At 43.8% G+C, this 21,142-nt stretch overlaps 1 protein-coding gene across 5 annotated transcripts in view; it reads left to right on the top strand.

Annotated features, from left to right (window-relative positions):
* LOC119847679 (26S proteasome non-ATPase regulatory subunit 4) overlaps positions 1 to 21,142 on the top strand; it is a 79,854-nt gene that overhangs the window by 26,673 nt on the left and 32,039 nt on the right. For 2 of the 5 annotated variants that reach the window (XM_038382629.2, XM_043502212.1), the window contains exons 4-15: positions 1,443 to 1,573; positions 2,228 to 2,345; positions 3,796 to 3,948; positions 5,320 to 5,619; positions 6,555 to 6,760; positions 7,424 to 7,507; positions 8,345 to 8,393; positions 8,832 to 8,916; positions 9,217 to 9,354; positions 10,373 to 10,502; positions 16,155 to 16,239; positions 17,117 to 19,854. In XM_038382629.2, coding sequence (XP_038238557.1) covers positions 1,443 to 1,573; positions 2,228 to 2,345; positions 3,796 to 3,948; positions 5,320 to 5,619; positions 6,555 to 6,760; positions 7,424 to 7,507; positions 8,345 to 8,393; positions 8,832 to 8,916; positions 9,217 to 9,354; positions 10,373 to 10,502; positions 16,155 to 16,239; positions 17,117 to 17,119 — 1,482 coding nt within the window. In that variant the 3' untranslated portion in view covers positions 17,120 to 19,854. Of the gene's footprint in view, positions 1 to 1,442; positions 1,574 to 2,227; positions 2,346 to 3,795; positions 3,949 to 5,319; positions 5,620 to 6,554; positions 6,761 to 7,423; positions 7,508 to 8,344; positions 8,394 to 8,831; positions 8,917 to 9,216; positions 9,355 to 10,372; positions 10,503 to 11,530; positions 11,612 to 16,154; positions 16,240 to 17,116; positions 19,855 to 21,142 lie in introns of those variants that run through there. The other 3 variants (XM_043502210.1, XM_043502211.1, XM_038382631.2) reach the window with 3 other exon arrangements.

The raw sequence follows: 21,142 nt of genomic DNA, 5'->3' as shown, positions 1-21,142 counted from the left end.
ATGGCCTAGGACAAAATCACAGTGTTCTGTAGCCATGAGCAGACTAGCAGATTCTTAATGTTTGTAAATAGCTGCCACAGGAATATAATACTGCATTGTTCTTGGACAATTTATGCAGAGGTCACAGCAGCAAAGCTATGGTTTGTTTTTAAAACTATAATGACCCGCTGTTAGTTAGGCTTGGAAGGATCAGATTTTTATTGGTAAACCTCCGTTTCACCGTGCGCGCACACACACATTTCCATCATGGTCGAAAGTCCAGCTAGGCAAAGAAAAATGTCACTTGAGAACTTATTAGAGTTTGATTTTAAGGATATTTGCTTTCTCTCTGTTTGTGCTTTGACACTGGCAAAGCTTTAACTTTTTGAATCACAACATCTACTGTCGTTAAAGAATTGTCTGACTTCTCCCGAAATAATTTCCTACAACTGTGAGCATTTAAATGGGTAAAAATAGGAAAAAGTGCTTAAAACCCATCATTTTGCACAACTGTGAAAATTTAAATAGATACAAATCTTATAATGCTTAAACATAAACATTGTTATTCCAGTCAACATTGTTTAAAAAAAAAAAAAAAATCAGTGAATTCTGCCAAGTCTCCTCTTATTGCTTGCAAGCCTAGCAAAGGAGTAGGATGAGACGGTGAGAATACAGGGTTGAAACCCACAAGTGTGCATTCTGTGGGATTAGTTTATTTTGAGGGCTAGCTCCATGGTTGGACTGTACATTGCCTTGAGGAAAACCAGAGTCTATGCTCAGGCCACCTGATCATGCAAACCTAGGTCTCAGGAGATCGAGATACCATGCTCGTCCGCTTCCTAGAGGAAAGAGAGTACTTTGCTGTTCAATAGCCACCACTTTGGTCACTGTAAGGAGTGGAAATGAACACCTTGGAAGGAGGTAAAATCCAGTGTTCATAAGGCCAGATGGATGGTAGGTACAGTGTAAGTCCTCTGGGGTAGCAATGCTGCAGAATGGGGATAAAATGAGATGGAAGGATTGTTAGGGCTTTGTCACGGATGTAAAGGTATCCCCATCCCTAATATATGGCAGAAGCTAGTCTTATACACTCTGCGCTTCAGATGAGTGGAACATGGGACCCTTGTCACTTTAGTTTGGCAGCAGCTTAAATATTCTGGAAACAGGATCCCTTTCATGTGGTGATCTTGCTGTACAGTGATAAGTTGTATGTTTCCCATCAAGCAGATTGACATGAAAGAAAGCAACCAAAGACTAAGTTAGCCAGCTAGAGAGAAGCAAAGAAAGAAAACGGGGATTTATGAGTACGAAATACCATCTAGTCAGTGCCTGATGAAAGGATGCTAGTTTAAATTGGAGCTGATTTTTTGCTTGAAGACAGTCATCCATTTAACCCGTTCTGAATTCGGAATTTGCTGCTGCTGTTAGAGATGTTTGACTTCCTGTTTCCTTTTCCCCTCCAGACTACCTCATCGGCCTTGAAAGGTGCCATTCAACTGGGCATCACCCACACTGTGGGAAGCTTGAGCACCAAACCGGAGCGAGATGTTCTCATGCAAGACTTCTATGTAGTAGAAAGTATTTTCTTCCCAAGGTGAGAGCTTGCTTGCTGCTCTGTGAAATGCTTTTACTTAGGGTTATCTACTCTGAGATGGGTCTTCCTGTGGGTTATGATGAGCTAGTACTGTTACTTTACTTGTAGGTTTGGGTGTTAAGAGAAGAAAGCAACACTGATTCCAAATCAGCTCCCTAAGATGTGTTTAGGCATCTCTAAAGCAAATAATAGTATAGTGGCTAGTTCTGCACTTTGTTGATATGGCAACCACACAACAGAATGCAACTCAGCCCTTAATTTTGGATATTACTCAACCTTTCCATTAGAGCAAGCATTCAATAATGATTATTCTTGCATTATATATGATAGAAAAATACCTGCTGGAGCTGTGAGGCATGCGAGGGTTAATGAAAGAGAATTTAAGGCTGTGGTTCTCAACCTGCAGCCAACCACTTGCAGCCCAATCAGCACAGAGCTGCAGCCCATGTGACATCCTCAGGGGCATACAGGTAGTATTGGCTGTGGCCCACAATGCTAAATAGGTTGAGAATCACTGATTTAAGGTGTTAAACTTGCCATGTGTTCTGTTTTTGGGGTTGTAGAAAATTGTCTTGGGGTAGTCCTTCTTTATTTTAAAAGAGGCCTTTAAAAGTACTGTGTATATTTCTAACTACCTGTTCCCTTCCCCCACAGTGAAGGGAGTAACCTGACCCCAGCTCATCACTACAATGACTTCCGCTTTAAAACATATGCGCCTGTAGCATTTCGCTACTTTCGTGAACTGTTTGGAATACGGCCAGATGACTATCTGGTAAGTCACTGGGCAAGCTGTTTTATTTGTCATACTTGAGAACTAGTATTTTTCCCTTCTTCCCCAGTATAAATGGCCTCTATCCAGTCCCACTCCTAACACTGTGCACACACCAATGGATGTTATCTCAGCTTCGCCCCCTTTCTTGAGGTTTGCCTTTATTTAATTAAAGTTTACCAAGAAAAAGCCCTTGGCCAGGACTGCACTTACAGCCATCATCCTGATCCCCAATGTGGGCAGATCAGTATTTATCCTTGTTGGGATCTCTTGACCCTTCTGATGATGATTGCCTTATGTTCTGGAGTGGAGCTAATGAGACTTGCCTGGTGTGACTGTCAGATTCGCAGCAGCGTATTCTGAACGTCCATACAGGATCCTGTACCAATTCCATCCTGATTGTGCTTCTCTGGCACCCTCACATGAGACTCTCCTAGCCTGGACCCACTGTAGGCTCCCTTGAAACCACTGCTTTAACCCGGGGTGGCCAAAGTGGCACCTGCAGCCCACACAATTCACAGGGCCAAATACAGCCCACAGAATTCTATTGTGCAGCTCCCATCTTTGATGTGGAGATCAGGCTACTGGAATCAAAATAGAGTTGTGCACATTGGGCCGGGTAATCTCTGCAATTGTGCCACTGTAGCTGAGCAGGATGCAGCAGTTCTTACCTCTATTTTATACAAATGAGGTGTGATCCTTGCTTATAGGGCCCCTTGGTTGGCCAGAATATGTTGCCCCGTAGCCGGTCAATGGGCCAGTAGTTTCAGGAAGGAACCAAACCATTCCTTTACGTAGTAAGCAACTGCAGTAGCCCAGCGGGTTCCTCGTCTTTGACTAGAGCTCCTAGGTGCTATGCTAATACAAATAATTACTACTTGCAAGAAACCTAAAGGGAGGGAGGGAGCAGAGCTGCTGAGACATCACAGACTTATAACTACATCTCCATGCCTACCTCTAATCTCTCCAAACAAGACATGTTCTAGCACAAAGTTATGGACATGAGAAGCACTAACCTGAGGGCCATGGATTCCAGAGACAGTCATGCTGGATGCTTCCCCAACTCTAAAAGCTGTGCCATGACTTGCTATTCTCATAAAACATCTCTAGTTTATTTAACTTAATGAACTAGTAACCAGTCTATATACTGAATTGCCTATTTATCTGTTTGTGGGCAAAATATGCTGCTGCTGTTCACTGGGGTTGCTCAAAGTGCTTTGCAAAGGCGCCTGTGCAGATGTGTAACGACGCCATCTCTAAAAAAAATTAACGAGGAATCCTTGTGGCACGTTAGCGACTAACAAATTTATTTGGGCATAAGCTTTTGTGGGTTAGAACCCACGTACTCAGACACTCAAGTTGAGCCTTTAGCTAAAGCTTCGATAAAGATGTCTGTGCTTTGTTACTTGTTTATCTTACGCTTTTGCTTTATAATTCACCCCACCCTCTTCAGTACTCGCTCTGCAGTGAGCCACTCATTGAGCTCTCCAACTCCGGGGCCAGTGGTTCCCTCTTCTATGTATCCAGTGATGACGAGTTTATCATTAAAACAGTTCAGCACAAAGAAGCAGAGTTCTTGCAAAAGCTGCTGCCGGGTTACTATATGGTAAGTTGCTTGGGTGACCTTTCTGCGTGGGTTTTAATGATGTTTCTCTGACAGCATAAACTTGAGAATATCGTCGTAACTGGCAGGTCACATGCTGGGCGGCGGATTTACATCTGGTCTCAAGGCCGTATTTTCAGAGATACTGAGCACGCTCCACTCCCATTTGCTTCAGGGGTAGATGCTCAGGACTTCTGAAAATCTGGACCTGAGCCCTTTGGGTTGGTCAACTCCATTTTGCCTCTGCTGGCTAATACCGATACACCCTCCTGCATGTGACTAATAGAGGTTGCTGGAGCTCTTTGGGCCGGCACAGGGAGGTTTGCACCAGACCTTCTCATTTGGGTTGTTTTGAAGAGTGCCCGTCTCCCTGAAAGGGACCTGCCTAGCATTCAGGCTTGCACTGCTAGATTCTGTGTGGTTGAATAGCTGAGTGTGTGTCTGCTCAGTCAGGTTTTGTGCGAGAAGCTCATACCCATGATATGCAAAGACTAGCAAAGTTCCTTATTTCCTTTTCCCCCCTTCTGGGCCATTCTCTTTGTTCCATCAGTGCTGCCCAACCAACGCTACTTCGTTATTTAAATTTAACATGCCCATATTCCAGGGCCTCTGAGTGTCTGTGTAAAGAGACTAAAAATGTGATCATAAATAGATAAATGGGCCCTGCTAGTCCTAGAACAAAATCAGATCCAACCCCAACATACAATATATACATAATCCCACTAGAGATGGCAGATGGTCCCAGAGTGCTTTATTAACTGCCTCCCTGGGTGGGAATTTGGACATGATAATGGAGTTCATGTCCCTGGCTTAGAAAAGTGCCATGGGATTCTTAATACATGCATTGGTTAACACCTCTTCTTACCTACCCATGGCACCACCAGCACTTTGCCCATATTACTAGGCTGGGAAACTGGACCAATGCTAGTTTCTGCAACCACCAGAGTTATAGGGATCTCTTATTCCAGTATGCACCTACCCTTATCCTGCTTAGCATTAGATCTGGCAAGAGCGTAGCTTGAGGAGGGAGTGGTAAACTAAAAGACTAAGCACAAAAATCCTCCTTTGCCCTGCTGGCTGCCACAGATGGGCTCTGGCAGATAATCGTGTAGATGAAGGTGCAAATTCCTTCTTTGTGCAAAAGCTGCATCTGATGCGTTCAGTTTTGCAGAGAAAACATTTCTTACCTTAGAGTTACCAGTCTATGCCCCAAGTTCACCCATCTCTGATTTGTTGCTTTGCTGATAATCACTTTGGATCCCAGACAGGGTTGCTTTGATTCAGATACACTGGTTAAGAGCAAATAGCTAGCCACTCTGAATGTAGGGAGTCACCCAGACTCTGAAGTTATGTCTTCTGTCTTTGGGCATTTAGAACTTGAATCAGAATCCTCGGACGCTGCTGCCTAAGTTCTATGGCCTGTACTGCGTGCAGGCCGGAGGGAAGAACATCCGTATCGTAGTGATGAACAACTTGCTGCCCCGCTCTGTGAAAATGCACCTGAAGTATGACTTGAAAGGCTCCACCTATAAGCGTCGAGCATCCCAGAAGGAGCGGGAGAAGGTCTTCCCGACATACAAAGACCTGGATTTTATGCAGGACATCCCCGATGGCCTGTTCCTAGACTCTGATATGTACAATGCCTTGTGCAAAACACTGCAGAGAGATTGTTTGGTGAGTGACGGGTGAGATGAGCTGAATTGACACTGATTTTTTCCCCCCTTCTCTGTGGATTACTTCATGCCTTTTGAAATGTGTGTACCCCAGGGTCACTGTAAAGCTTCTTAGGTCTGGCATTTGCCCTGTTTTTTTGTTTGTTTGTTTGGTTGGTTGGTTTTTTTTCTGTGTGTCTATAGTCTGGATAATTCTGCAGTGCAGTTTTTAAGTGAAAGGTGCTAGAATTGAGTCCTCCGTCCCCAAGAAAGGCACAGCCCAGACAGCTGCAGTGCAGTCACCCCCTCCAAACACTGCCCTCCCTGTACAACTCAATTCTGACCCAGGGAACTCAGCTACCGTGATCCATTCAATCTTTGGCACCTCTGCCATGACTGCCAGCTATAGGGCTAATTGGTTGCCATTTGTGTGATAATGTCCACTGGGAACGGGACAGACCACAAACTCCTTTTGCATGTTTCGAAACTGGGTAAAATTCAAATCAGTAATCTAGAGGGGTACGGTGCAGTCTCCCCTCCCCCATCCCCTGAGCAGCCCAATTTATGCCCTGCCACCCAATAATGTCTTACTACTTTTACAGTCGGAGGAGTCCTAATTTTAGAGCAGCTGTGTGGTCCAGCAGATAGGACACCGGATGGAGAGTCAGAGGACCTGAGTTCTGTGCCTGCAACTGATCTGCGTGCAGCCCTGCACAAATCATTTTCCCAGTTGCCCTGTCTGTAGAAGAAAGATACTGATATTTTACCTTTCTTTGTAAAGCTGCTCATTGATATCTGTGGGTGAAGATCACGGAGTGTTTATATAGAGGCCATCCCCTTGGTATTTTCAGAACACTAAGCAAAAATATTCAGTGCATGCATAAAACTGGAATAATTTAACCATTCATGTAGCTTGCAAAACGTAAACGATGCCATATTGACTTTGTTTCCGTCCAGGTTCTGCAGAGTTTTAAAATCATGGATTATAGTTTGCTTGTGGCCGTCCATAACATTGATCAGGCACAGAGAGAGCGTGCGATAATGGATGGGACGGCCCAGTCGGACACGCGAAGGCCAGCTACCCAGAAAGCTCTCTACTCCACGGCTATGGAGTCTATCCGAGGAGAAGCCCGGCGAGGCGGCACCATAGAGACTGACGACCAGTATGTCTAAGTTGATCGTTCAAATTAACATGGCCAATTCATACTTGGAGCAAGTGGGGGGAAATTCAAGGATTGATAAGGAAGGTGTGATTTTTAGGTACCCATGATGTAGGGCTGAGCCTGAGGCTTGGGATTCAGGAATCCTGAGTTCTGGTTTCAGTTCCTTATCGCGAGCACGTCACTTAAGTCCTTTGTGCCTCTGCTTGCCAGCCTCACTGGGGTGTGTGAGGATTAATGTCTATACCACACCTGGAAGCTGTACTCAAACAACTAAATATTAAGTATCGCCTCCATGGATCGTAGGAATTGCTGTAGCGGATCAGACCTGAGCTCCTGTCTCTAAGAGTGGCCAGCACCAGATACTCCAGGTTTCTTGGATTCTTCTCAAAGTGGACAGTTATCAATTAACCAGTCCACAGTTTCAGTAAAATAGACAATATACAGAAAACGGGGATAAACTCCTGTTATGTTTTGGTAACTTACTAACTTAGCATTTAGCTCTGATTTGGCTTCACTAGAGTTTGTCAGCTCAGCAGTAGGTGCATGTTGCCGCTCGTTAATCCATTAATGTTTAACCCATGCAAGGCTGAGTTGTGTAGAGTGAAAACTGCTTTGATCAGGGTAACGCCTGCAAATCTCATGCTTTCTGTTCTTGTTTTGTAGAATGGGAGGCATTCCAGCCCGAAATTCAAAGGGGGAAAGGCTGCTTTTATATATTGGTATTATTGATGTGCTACAGTCCTACAGGTAAGAGCCTTTACATGACACCTATATGTTGACAACAGTGGATAAAATAAACCTCCAGTAATAAAATTGGCCCTGTTTGGTTGCAACAGTCTGAGACTCTGTGGCTTGTTTACTGAAGACTACAAACAGTTTGTAGTTTTCTTGTCCCATTTCCTTGATGTTTTTCATAGGCTGAAATCCCCGCATGCTCTTCTGGACCTTGTATCCCTCATTTATTCAGTGTCAAGAGTAAAGGCTTGCTCTTACAGGGCAGGTTTTTCTTAGACTTGGTGATTATGCTCAAGGGAGTGTGCAGGAAGTGGCTGAGAAAAACAGGTGGTAGGTTAAAATTGCCATAGTGTCTCTTCCCTCTGGAATGAAAAATAGTTTTGGTGTCAAGTTGGTGCATAGCCAGGGGTGCTGGAACAATTTGTATGGTGGGGGTGCTAAGAACCATTGAACCAAACTGTAAACCCTGTGTATGATGGAAATCACCTCAAGCCCAGGGATGCTACCGCACCCCTAGTTCCAGCTAGCTTGAAATTCTAGCTAACTTTTTTTTTCTTCAGTTTGAAAGCTTTTTTACATTTATCATTAGAAGTCAATGGGCGTTCTCTCACTGCCATCAGTGCCTCTTAAAATCTCCCCCTAAAAGAATAAAACTGCTACTGAATGTTTAGATTCTTTTAACTAGGTCTGTAAATTACTTTGGCTTTAGGAAAAAGGTGCATTTCTGTTGTATCTGTCAATGTTAAGAAGCCAAACTTCAGCAATAACGTAACTTACTAATAGTGATTGCACAGCCTAAATGTGAAAATTACTATGGTCTGTTCACTGCTTTCAAATCTCACTTCTCAGATTCGTTAAGAAGTTGGAGCACTCATGGAAGGCATTGGTGCACGATGGGGTATGTAGCAAGAATTTTATCCTGGGACTCTTAAATTACCTGATAGCAGTATTTTCAAACCAGGTGTCCCATCAAACAGATAGTTGTCTGTGTAGAAATATGTATTTTAAAGTAGAATCTATGGTCAGACCTTATAGTAAAGGTACATTTATAAAGACCAACAAATTATTGATAGATGTTAATAAATGCAATAAATTTAGTCCAAGTTAATAGCTTGCTTATAACCATCTATAACAACTTCTACTGATGTCTTTATAACACATACTACTCATGCTTTCAGCAGCTATTAATCACTTTATTGTTTGTTCATCATTTTTAAAGATGCTTTTAATATAGTGTGACCATACTTGTTCCAAATGTAAACCTACTCTAAAAGAAATCCATGTTGTCTTAGAATTATAGTTATGTGTGTAACTTTTGTCCCTTGGATGTTTTTAGGATACTGTGTCTGTGCATAGGCCCAGCTTCTATGCAGAAAGGTTTCAAAGATTCATGTGCAACATTGCATTCAAGAAAATACCATGTAAGTATCTCTTCACAGGTGGGTTCCTGGGAGGCTGCCATAGTTAGAGAGAGAATGAATGGACGTGCGTCTGATCAGTAGGAAACTTGTGCTGTGTCAGGGTTACTGGTATATCTTTCTGCCTCGCAGAATGTGACTGACAACTCCTAGGGCAGGGTCTTTCATCCATCAGCTTTCTTCAGAGTGCAACACTTTCTCATTAAATAATGGGGGAGGTTATGGATGTTGCTATGTAAGATCCTGTTTTGTTTCTGGAAAAGGTGATATTAAGTAAGATCTTTCTTTGCTTTTGTCTTTAAGTAAAACTTTCTCCTTCTAAAAAGAGCCGGTCTAGCACAACCGTTCCTCGGAGGACTGGTCCAGGCGGGGCCCCTTATCAGTCGCATTCATCGTGTGAAACTAAAGCGCAAGTAACAGCAGAAGCAGATGTGGAGCAAGGTTGGTGCCTATGCTAGAAAACCCAGATGATGGGAATTGCTTTCCTTTTAAAAAAAGAAGAGCAAAAGAGGCTTGGTTCAGACCAGGTTTTTGTGATCCAAGACCTCCATTGGTGAGACTGTGGGGACATTCAATACACGCTGTCTGAGTCTGCAAGCTTGCTAGAACACTATCCTGGGATCACAGATCTAATCACAGCTACCAGAACTCAGATGCAGCCATTAATATATTACGTAGTTCAAGGGGTGTGGCATTCTGAGGTGTCTTCAGCAGGCCTAGAGGAGTTGTCAGACTTCCATGAAATGTCTCTCTCAGCCCACTGGGGTCTTGTCAACATTGTGGTGCATTAATGGTGGAACAGTAAAGAGACTTTTTTTTCCACATAATGTATATTTAGCCAGTAGCACTCACTGCTACAGGAAGTGAATGAGATCAAGAACTAATTTAGCAAGAAGCAAAAAGAGATTGGACCTCTATATGAATTACAACTGGATATTCTTGTTGTTGTAACAAATTCTGGAAGGGATTATAAACCTCAGACTTCAGGGTTTAAGACTATCTTTAACTCTTAGAGGTCAGGAGGAGACCTAATGTGGTCTGGGTGGATTATCCCATGTCAGCAGCGTTGTTACCCCATCCTCTGAAGCATCTAGTACTGGTCTGTATAAAGACAGGATACTGGACTGAATGGACCTCTGGTCCAATCCAGTATGGTAAGTCCTATGTAATTGGCCTAAGTGATGTCCTGAGCTTTGATCTCCTTCCGTATGGATCATGCCCTGCCAGCGTGTTAGTGGAAATGTTAGTACATAGACTGTATCACAAAGAGCTGGATTCACTAAGAATGGATACCAAATGTGCTGGACTGGACCATTCTGTTGTGTAGTTTCCTGCATGATGACTTTCTGTAACATGAAGCAGCATTGACTACAGAAGATCTTGGCAAATGATTAGTTATTGCTGCTCATGCCAGGGGATGCTATTCATTATGTTGCTATCTGCTCTGCTCTTCCCGCAGGTTCCCATCTTGGTCGCCCTGATCTCCTTCCCAGAACTCCTCCAGTAGACGAAGCTAACAGTGATTCTATAGCAACAACCTTGTCCACTTCTTCATTGGGCAGCGGAGGCCTTAACTCTCCAGCCAACAGGTACCTCTCCGTTAATCACAGCCATGCGTGGGAGGGCACTGCTGTCTGCAGGTTGGGATACTCTGCTTTCAATCACATCAGTCACAGGGCAGATGTCTGCTGCTTTCATGGAGTGTTTGTTTTTTGGTATGCTTGTCAAACTACATGTCTTTTGAGCAGTCATCACATGCCAGACCGGTTCAGTACCAGATACAAGGGGTCATTTTAACACTATTAACATGCAGTGCTGTGTTTGAAGACAAGGCAGTGTTGCATCCTCTGCTTTGTAAGGTGGTGAGTCTTGTTGGCCTTCTAGCTCCTTGCTTGAACTGTGTAGCAGCTTTGGTTTTGTACTTGATAATTTGAAATCTTTTACAGTAGGTGATTTGGTGAAATGTCACGTGTAAAAAAAAAAAAAAAAAGACATGCAGGAGAACATGAGCGTACTAGTAAGCAGGATCGACAGAATTTACTTGATTTTTTTTTTCCCCCCCAGAGGTGTTGAGCTCTTGCAGCTCTCATGGATTTCAGTAGAATTATAGGTGCTTAACACCTCTGAAAATAAGGCCAAAAGAAAATGCGTTTTAAAAGTGCATCTGCTAGGAGATGAATGTGCATAGACAGCTGTAAGGAAGCAACGAAAGGACCCCCTTGAATCTTTTGTTTGTTGCAAAAGGGGTAAGAATGGTAGAGAATAGGAGGGGCTGTAAGAGGGGTGCAGTCTGGATCATGGAAGCCCACAGCTGCTCTGATGCTCATTTCTCATATCACAAATGATCAGAAACATTCTGTCCTCATTAATCATAGTCCATTGGCTGCAGAATGTCACAAACGCAGCCCAACATCTGATGTTTGTTCGTTTTTTTTTTTTTTTGTTCGGTCCTGAACCAGTGGGCCAGAACTGGATTATAAATTTATAATTTGCCCATCTCCGACACACTTCTTTATAAGGATCCTAAACCAGATCTTCTCCTTTTCAATAAAGTCAGCATGTCTGAGGCTTTTTCTTGACTCACCACTGAGGGTCTCTCTCTTTAATTTCTGCTTAGGTCAGTGGGAGTGCAAGTTCACAAATCTGAAACCTCACCAAAGGATTTGGCTAGAACAGCTCCTGTCATCTGCTCAAATAGGTGAGGGCGAGGATCATGCTTTGCCTGAAACCTCTTCAGTTCTAAACAGAATTTTGACTTCATCTGTCTGTAGATGAAGTACTTAGTAGCCTGTTTTTAGTAGGAGCACTTGATCAACTTGCCATGTGCCCCTTTACTGTTCAGAGGCTATAAGTGCTCTGCATATTGGGAATTCATCATATGTAATGTAATACCATGTAACACAGTGGGTGCTTGCACCAGGCTACATATGCACTAAGGCTGCTGTAAGCCAGAAGGCAGAACGATAAGTGCCTTCAAGGTACGGTGTCATCCTTGCATGACATAATATTCCCAATATCTGTAGAATTTGCCCAGCTGGGTTAATCCCACTGGTCCATCAAATCTGGAATCCTGTGAACATTTATTGATTTTAAGGGAAGGAAACATCTTCCTTCCCGCACCCATCCATTAATACACTTGGCCAATGGAGCAACACTATACCTGGAGAAAGCAATTCCTTCCTGACCCCTGCAAGCAATCATGAAATGCAATTACTTTTCTCTAACCTCCCAAAGATACAAGTGAGGACAGATTGCTAGAGCAAGGGTCTTGGTCTTGTGTTCAAATTCCAGAGCACTGTATTAATAGACTAGCACTGAGGTAGTTTCATAACTATAGTAATTGTTTACATGGAATTAAACCAGAGTTTCTCCTTCTCTATAGAGTCAGCAAGCCTGTGGCTTTGTATTTGTCACTCAGTGTGGAGTTTCATCTTTGTAATCTCTATGTAGGTCAGTGGGAGTTCAAGTTCACGTGTCTGAAAACTCTACAATTAGAACAATTCTCAGCTTCCGCTCCAATAGGTGAGGGTGAAGACCTAGTCAGGAAAGGCACTAATTTGCTCAGTACTTAAGTTCTAAACACATGGGGTTGGGCCCCCTATTTTGCAATACCAGGTTGAAAGAACTACTCCAGTCTCTGATTTGCAGCACAGCCACTTCCCCTGCTGTGGAGTGCTGCTATATGCCTCTGTTAACAGTGCCCAGTCTGCAATGAAGACAATACGCCCCTCAGAGCTCCGTAAGCAATACCACGCTGTTAGGGTGTGCTTGCAGCAAATCCTGCCTGCCTTTGTGAGGGGTAAAGCCAGCCCTCGGTGCCTGCCACTGACGTGTGGCTGCCCCTGCACAGCTTTATGTGCGGAGTGCCCTGGGCCAGCACTGACGGCAGAGTAGGGTTGCCACGCTGGATTGAGCCGCTGAGCCATTCAGTCTGGTGTCCTGCCTTTTGCTAAAAGAACAGGAGGACTTGTGGCACCTTAGAGACGAACAAATTTATTTGAGCATAAGCTTTCGTGAGCTACAGCTCACTTCATCGGATGCATCCGGTGGAAAATACAGTGGGGAGATTTATATACACACACACACACACACAGAGAACATGAAACAATGGGTTTTATCATACGCACTGTAAGGAGAGTGATCACTTAAGATGAGCCATCACCAGCAGGAGTGGGGGAAGGAGGAAAACCTTTCATGGTGACAAGCAAGATGGGCCATTTCTAGCAGTTAACAAGAACGTCTGAGGAACAGCGTGGGGGAAAGGGGGCAATAAAATGGGGAAATAGTTTTACTTTGTGTAATGACCCATCCACTCCCAGTCTCTATTCAAGCCTAAATTAATTGTATCCAGTTTGCAAATTAATTTCAATTCAGCAGTCTCTCGCTGGAGTCTGTTTTTGAAGTTTTTTTGTTGAAGGATAGCCACTCTCAGGTCTGAAATCGAGTGACAGGAGAGATTGAAGTGTTCTCTGACTGGTTTTTGATTGTTATAATTCTTGACGTCTGATTTGTGTCATTTATTCTTTTACGTAGAGACTGTCCAGTTTGACCAATGTACATGGCAGAGGGGCATTGCTGGCACATGATTGCATATATCACATTGGTCTTGTCACCATGAAAGGTTTTCCTCCTCCCCCCCCGCTCATCTTAAGTGATCACTCTCCTTACAGTGCGTATGATAAAACCCATTGTTTCATGTTCTCTGTGTGTGTGTGTATATAAATCTCCCCACTGTATTTTCCACCGAATGCATCCGATGAAGTGAGCTGTAGTTCACGAAAGCTTACGCTCAAATAAATTTGTTAGTCTCTAAGGTGCCACAAGTCCTCCTTTTCTTTTTGCGAATACAGACTAACACATCTGCTACTCTGAAACCTGCCTTTTGCTGTAACCAATACCTGCTGCTTCAAAGAAAGCTGTAGGGTTGTGCAGGTGGGAAAGAGAATGTCTCCCTGAAGGGTGTGGGGGTCATCTTATATGCTGTGTAACCTCAAATGAAAAGAGTGGTCAGCCCAGAAAAGCATGCGGCTGGGAGTTAGGACTCCCCTGTGTATCTAGACCCAGCTCTGCCATGGACTCTCATGTTGTTTGTGAAGCCCTTTGAGATGCCCAGACCATGCAGCTAAATAAAGTATAAATTATTCAGCCATAGTGTTTCATTGGCATCCTGTGGCAATGAGTTCCATAGGTTGACCTTCCTCATGGCTTTAGGTGGGGTATTTCTCTTCATCCCTTTTCTGGATTCTGTGGCACTTAATAAATGACCTTAAAATTAGGATATCATTTCTTAATTTTAAAACATAAGCTTTATGTGGGTTATCACCAGACTTTCCCCTCTTTGTAAAATCAGTGTCTGGAGCCTTGTATTCACCAGCTGAGGTTCTCTCCTTTTAATCTCTGTGTAGGTCAGTGGGACTGGAAGTTCACAGCTCAGAAAGCTCAGCAGAGGATGTAGCTAGTTCAGCCCTGAGTAACCACTCAAATAGGTGAGGCTTAATCTAGGCAGGAAAGATGTGTGGTACCCTCTGTGTCCAAACACAAGGACTCCAGTGTCTCCAGTCTGCTGAATGTGAGTGAACAGAAAATTATTGAGCAGAGGTCCTAGCTTTGCAGGGTGACTACTTTTCATGTGCCGAATGTTGTCAAACTGCGAGGTGGAGGACTGCGCTATGCATTTCATGCCCTGCCAATGATGCACGCAGCACCAGATGACAAGGTGTAGCCTGCTGGAAGCAAAAAACAAGCCCTGGGTACATTAGCAGCGTAAACCAAACTTCAGAAGCATGTGGCTTTCCTTATGCAGTCACAACTCTTTCTTTAAGACAGTAACTGTAACGTGACTAGCGTCTCCTGGCCTGTGTAATACATGGTACGGTGTGACATCCATGCTCACCAGGTTGAACTTTCCCTTTATATACTTCATGGATTCTCAACCTTTGGGTTGTGAAGTGGAGTCAGGAGATCATGCCCACACTGCCTATCCTGTGTTGCTAAGTGGGAAGGGTGAGGAGGCCCGATTTGGAAACCAGTGCATCGCCACCCCCAGAAGGCAATCGTTGGGGTCGCAATGCATGAAAAAATTACAATCTTTAGCAAAGAAACTCTCTCTCCCTGACTCCCCATGCACTCTGGCTCTTTTCAAGGTCAGGTCTTGTCAGCCTCTTGAATAAATTTGTTAGTCTCTAAGGTGCCACAAGTACTCCATTTCTTTTTTGCGAATACAGACTAACAGGGCTGCTATTCTGAAATCAGCCTCTTGAAACACACATACAAATTAGCGACTTACCATTGGTGCAACTGCTTATTTTATTGTAAAAGTTAGGGGATAATGAAAATTTTTGACTTTTCAAAATGGCAGTCCCTTATTCAAAGGTTGAGAAACACTTCTCTAGCCCATTATGTCAATTCATCGTCTCTTTGAAATGGCTTCCAGCTAGGAGTATTTATTTACGTTCCAACTGTGTGCTAGGGCAGGGGTTTTCAACCTGTGGTCCGCAGACCCCTGGGGATCCGCAGACTAAGATTTCCAAAGGGTTCCAAAGGCTGTGCCTCCATTTGAAATTTTTTAGGGGTCCACAAATGAAAGGTTGAAAACCAGTGTGCTTGTAAAGAGGAGCCATTGGTTTATCTGAACCATAAGCGTTCTCATCTATTTATTGTACACAATAAACAGAGCAATTAAAACCAGGGGAGGGAAGGTGACTGTTCCAACTGCGTAAACACTAGGGATGGAATGTTTGTGGAATGGAAACATGATGTAAATTGGCCTTTCTTTGCGTTTCCCTAAATGAGTCACCACTCAGCGGTGGGCCCCACCTGTTTGCCTGAAACTCCCCTTAGTTTGAGTCTGTGATGAGAGGAGTTCTTGTTTGAATAAAAATCTCTGCAGTACCCATGTAAAATGTGGGAAAGGAGCAGTTTTCCCCGGAGAGACAGTAACACATCACAGCCCTCTTGTGGGGCAGGGAGGGGAAACCTGGATTCCAGACTGGCAGAGTCACTTTGGGGTGGAGTCTCTCTTTTTTTTTTTTTTCCCCCCCTCGTGGTGCAATCTTTTCAAGTACACATGCCAAGGTGGCTAATGAGTCAGGAACATCTCACGTGTGGCTAAGAGATGCTTTATACATCACTTGGTTATTACTGTGGGCATATTAGGAAACCCAAAAGAACATTAAGAATTTTGAATTTTGGCTTATTTAGAAGAAATAGCTTTATGGGTGCCCTTTTTCTGTTTCCCCCAGTGGCTCCGCAGGGCCTTCGGTAACAGAACGGTCCTCAGAACTGACAGAACATTTTGAAGACGTGCCAGAGACGGAGATACGCTTTGTAAGTGCCTGCATTTCCTTAAGTGCAAGAAGGGCTCTGTCGGGCAGTTTTAGTCGCAGTTTTAAAAAAAAGGTTTCATTTGGCATTTAATTGAAATATTCCCCTGTAGTGTTGGAAATGCAAGCGTTTTGTGCTTGGGGTGTGAGACTCACGAAATGCAACAGACTAACTCAATTAATTACTTTGTTTCTTTGATACCAATGGCCCCAACTAAGATTGGACCCTAATTGTGCTGCATGCTACACAGACATCTAGTGAGACTCTGCCCCAGAGAGCATGTGGAGTGGGAGGGGAAATTGAGGTGCAGAGCTGACATGCCCAAAGCAGGTCTATGGAAAAGCAGAGAATAGAACGAGGGCTCCTGGGTCCCAGTCGCTTTTCCAAGCTGAAAGTGAACCACCAGCATGATTTGGGACATATAAAACCACAATCAAGTGTAGACCAAACCTATGACCTATCTAAACAGCATCCTTTAATACAGTGTCTGCCCCGGAGAGGCCAAGAATTGCTAGGCCCTAAATCAGTGGTTCTCAACTTGCAGCTCAATCAGCACAGAGCTGCGGCCCATGTGACATCCTCAGGGCCATAGAGGTAGTATTGCATGTGGCCCACAATGGTAAATAGGTTGAGAACCACTGCCCTAACTACTCAAGGACAGGAAGGAAGCGCTTTAAGACACTCGCATTAACACAGAGTGGTTATGCCTATTCAGAGACTAGCTTTTGAAATGTCAGTGAGGCTTTGCATTGTTACTGGACTTGTCTCTTACTCACCACAACCACTTCGCAATCCAGCATCTTTCACCAAGGAAGAAACTGACTCAAACTGCTTAGAAAACCTTCCTGAATATTCTACCTATTGATTTTTCTCTTTACAGTGAAATAACAGAGGGACAGTTGTGATGTGAGCAGAAGATTTCTCTGTACTCTGCGTGGGCCGTAGAGTCTGACAACATTCAGCCCCTGCGGCTGATCTTAGAAATCTTATCGGGACAGAATCCATAGAAGGTGGAAGGCTTGGGACATACTTAGTGTCATAGTATTAACAATGACTGAGCCCAGAGAACCTCCTCTTCTGAAAAAGAGCCCTCAACCTGTGGCTGGTTGCATCTAGTTTTTCTGCTGCTGTCCTCTCTTCGAATACTGGCAGGAGCAAGGCTTCTCATCTCCAAGGAGGAGCAGGAGCTGCTCCATGCAGGCCAGAGTCCTCTGGAGAAAAGGAACTGGCTTTGGGGGAGTTAGTTACCTAGGATTGAGGACATCACAAACCTTGAAAGAACAACGGTCAACTCTGAAGAGCTCCAGGGGAAATGGACATTGGAGCCTTGTTGGAACAGTTTTTGCAACAGATCAACATGGTGTTTGGTTTTTATATTAATTTAAGTTTCTTGAATTCAGTCATATCGTTTCTTTTAGGCTGCGACAATTATCTATTCTTTTTAAAAATAGTTTTATCAGTGTTCCACCAAAAATGTCCCGCATCAGAGGGAAGCAGAAAGGGGAGCAACATTTTTTTGGTCACACATGAAAGGTATTGATCATGGATGTCTTTTCTATAAACTAATTTTGGGAGCAGTAGTCTCTAATGCATTTATGACATTGCATCATCATCATCCTGAGAAGGTGACGTGGAACAGACCTGCCCACAAGACTTTGTGCTTTATCACGGCTTGGTGCTTGAAGGATTTGGAATGTGCGACGCTTTTAAGATGTCAGAGAGGTTTTTGTGTTACTTTGTCCTGTTTTAAATTACCCCTTTATTCTCATCCTCACACAGAATGAGAAGCAACAGAGATTTGGGGAGATCTTGGTGCCTGGCACATTTTTAAGCCTTCAGTGTTTCTTAAGCAAATGGACCAAACCGATCCTGCTTGGTTTTTTCCCAGTATTATGTGTCCTCCTTGGGACACAATTTGTAAAACCTGCATATTTTTTTTTTAATAGCTAAATTCCCTTTTGATAGCTATGCTTGTGTCTTACCCCTTGGCATCAGGGTTACCTTTTGCGCACAGTGCTCTGACTGCATCCAAATAGAGATTCCCATAATGCCACTCCATATAAATGGCTGCCGGGTCTCTGTGCAGAGCAACAGATTTTGGGGTTTTTTGCCTCAACAAAAGCGTGTGTTGCACTCTGATTCCAAAGTTGTGGCTTATTAGAATCGGCTGAAAAGAAGCATTGCTGTATTACCGTAGCCATTTGCTGCACATAAGACTGTGGCAGTCCTTACCAAGTTACCAACTGCAGACACGTGGTTAGAAACCTGAGCATATGTTGTACTGATTTTTATTTTCACTAAAGTTTTTTTTTTAAATTAAATGAATCTTTAGTCTTTTTTCCCTAAAAACAGTGACTCTCCCCCACCTCCTTTTTATAGATTAAAAAATAGAGACATTCAAATTGTTGCTCTTGCACATGCAAGAGTTTTGTATGCTGATTAGCAGTTGTTGCTAATAAAGCCGAAGAATGTAGCATGTAGCGACTTAGAAGGGGTTTTTTAATTGATGCATCAGGGCTGAGTGTTTGGGTTTGTTTTTTTTTTTTCCAATCACATTTAACATGGATAGAGTTCAAGCTGTTAGTTTAAAAAACAAACAAACAGAGCTTTGAAAGTCAGAACAGCCTTTCTCACAGAGAGCCAGCCATGTGTCCAAACGCAAAGGCGTTTAGTCAAGCAGGAAAGCGGTGGTCTCTGAGTAACGTCTGGAACCTCTTTATATAGATTTAAACATCAAGCAATGTTCTGATGAGACCTGTACTTTGAAGATCAGTATAGTGACAATGGGAAACAGCTCTAGTGCAATTTCCCTCTTTCTCCCCTCTACTCAGCAGGTTATTCTTCATATCCTGATGAACCGTCTATATTAGACACACGCTTTCTGATCTTCCCTCTTGACTCAAATCCTTTTTTTTTTTAACCAGGAGGAAAGAAACCAATTCAGTTTTGTTTGTTTTTTTGTTCATGATTTAATATTTATGAAGTTTTATTTAAATGTTTTATTCCGGGAATAGTTATTCAGAGGGTGGGGGAGGGAGGGTATTGACATTTATATATCATAATTATCAACCTCTGCTTTGCAATGGTTTAACAGCAAAGGCTTCTTGCATTCTAAAAGTGGCAGGAATAACTGGTTTAAGGTATTAAAACTTGATCGGTTATTTCCATCACGAGGGGTTTGCTGCGTGGCTAATGGCTCCGAGAGTTGGGTCTGCGAAGGGAGGGGTCAACATCCTTGATTATGGCTCCCTGTTTAAGCCTCTCGCCCTACCCTTAACCCCTCCATTGTTGGACTGAAATCGGGGCGAAGGAATCGAGAGTTGCTGATGGCTGGACCTCTTTCCTGCTCAGTCTACGCTGACAGCTTTGATTCCACACGGCAAGGTCCATTGCTGCTTTGTCGATCCACCAGGGAGGATCTGACCTGTTGAGCATACGTCCTTATGAAACAACTTGTGCCGTGTTGTGAATATTGTCATTTTAAGCTTGTAACACTTTTGCCATCATTGGCTGTTAGATTGAATATTAAAAACAAAAGCTGTCTCTTAGGAGCCTGTCCTACACAGGGAATAATATTGCTGTGATGGGATGTTACAATACACAGTGTGCTACCAAACCCAGAAAGGTGTGTATTTTTATTTTATTTATTTCTCTTGGTGGTGAGGGGTGGCTTGGGGGGACTTGAAACTATACTTCATCCATTTCATAACATTCATACAGCTGTCTCCCGGCATGCAGCAATGGAGATGGTAGATGTGAGAGACAAGGAGAGCTGGGAAGGGTCTGCAATGGTAAGGGCTAAGTTCAGGAAACTGCTGTTGAAGTGTTGAGTACTGAGCTGTGCTTGTTAAAAGAATTATTGAGGCCTATTGGCTTGGAGCGAGCTGTCTGCAGCGGCTCTAGCTAACTGTCTGTTCACTGCTTCTATTTAGGCCTGGTCTACGGTTGAAAATTTAAATAAACCTAACAGTTGCTCTGGGCTGTGAAGAATTTTGCACCCCCAGCGCCATGGTTAAGTTGGCCTAACCCCAGTGTAGATGCAGCTAGGTCAACAATTTTTCCGCTGACCTAGCTAACTGCATCTCGGCGAGATGGATTAACTCCAGAGAAACTCCTTCCATTAATGGAGGAAGTGTCTACACTACAGCGACAGTGCTGCTGTTGTGCTACTGGGGTGCTTGTAGCATAGACGTGACCTGAGAGGTGTCTCACTGAATGCTTAATTTTGTCCTTGTGACGGGGTTCACTCACTAGTGCGGCGGCTCCTTGCATCTAGGTCTGGGGATCAGCTCTCTACCAGTCTGGTGCCTCCTCATTCGGTTGCTCGCCCTGTAGAGACACTGACTTGGAGTGCTCCATTTTTGTGACAGCCCTCTGGCCAGGTCACTGTAGCCCTGCCCTGCCCGAGTATCAAACTCTCCCTGGACAAACTGACAATCTGCAGTCTCAGACGGTCTTCTGCTTCACCTCCACGACTGCCACTTTCCTTGTGGCCACTAGGGGAACCTGGCCCCGTCACTACTCCAGGACCATATGCCCATCAACCAGTCTTATTCAGTTCCGACCCTGTTTGTTTCCCTGCGTTCTTTCCTACCTCTCTTCTCTATCTTCTCCTCCTCCTCAGGGTTACTACTGGACCTCAAGAAGTCAAGTCCAGTCCCCTGCCCTGCATCAGGACCCTAGACCATCCCTGACAGGGGTTTGTCCAACCTGTTCTTAAAAACCTCCAATGACAAGGATCCCATAACCTCCCTTGAAAGCCTAGTTTAGAGCATAACTATCCCAACAGTTAAAAAGTTTTTCCTACTCTCTAACCTAATTCTCCCTTGCAGCAGATTAAGCCGATTACTATTTGTCCTACCTTCAGTGGATGTGTTGTGATGATTAGGCCTACAAATTTATCCTA

Source organism: Dermochelys coriacea, chromosome 24, assembly GCF_009764565.3.
Source record: "Dermochelys coriacea isolate rDerCor1 chromosome 24, rDerCor1.pri.v4, whole genome shotgun sequence".
NCBI classification, from domain to species: domain Eukaryota; kingdom Metazoa; phylum Chordata; order Testudines; family Dermochelyidae; genus Dermochelys; species Dermochelys coriacea.
The sequence above is the reverse complement of the archived record's forward strand: the minus strand, read 5'-3'. Positions and strand labels throughout refer to the sequence as shown.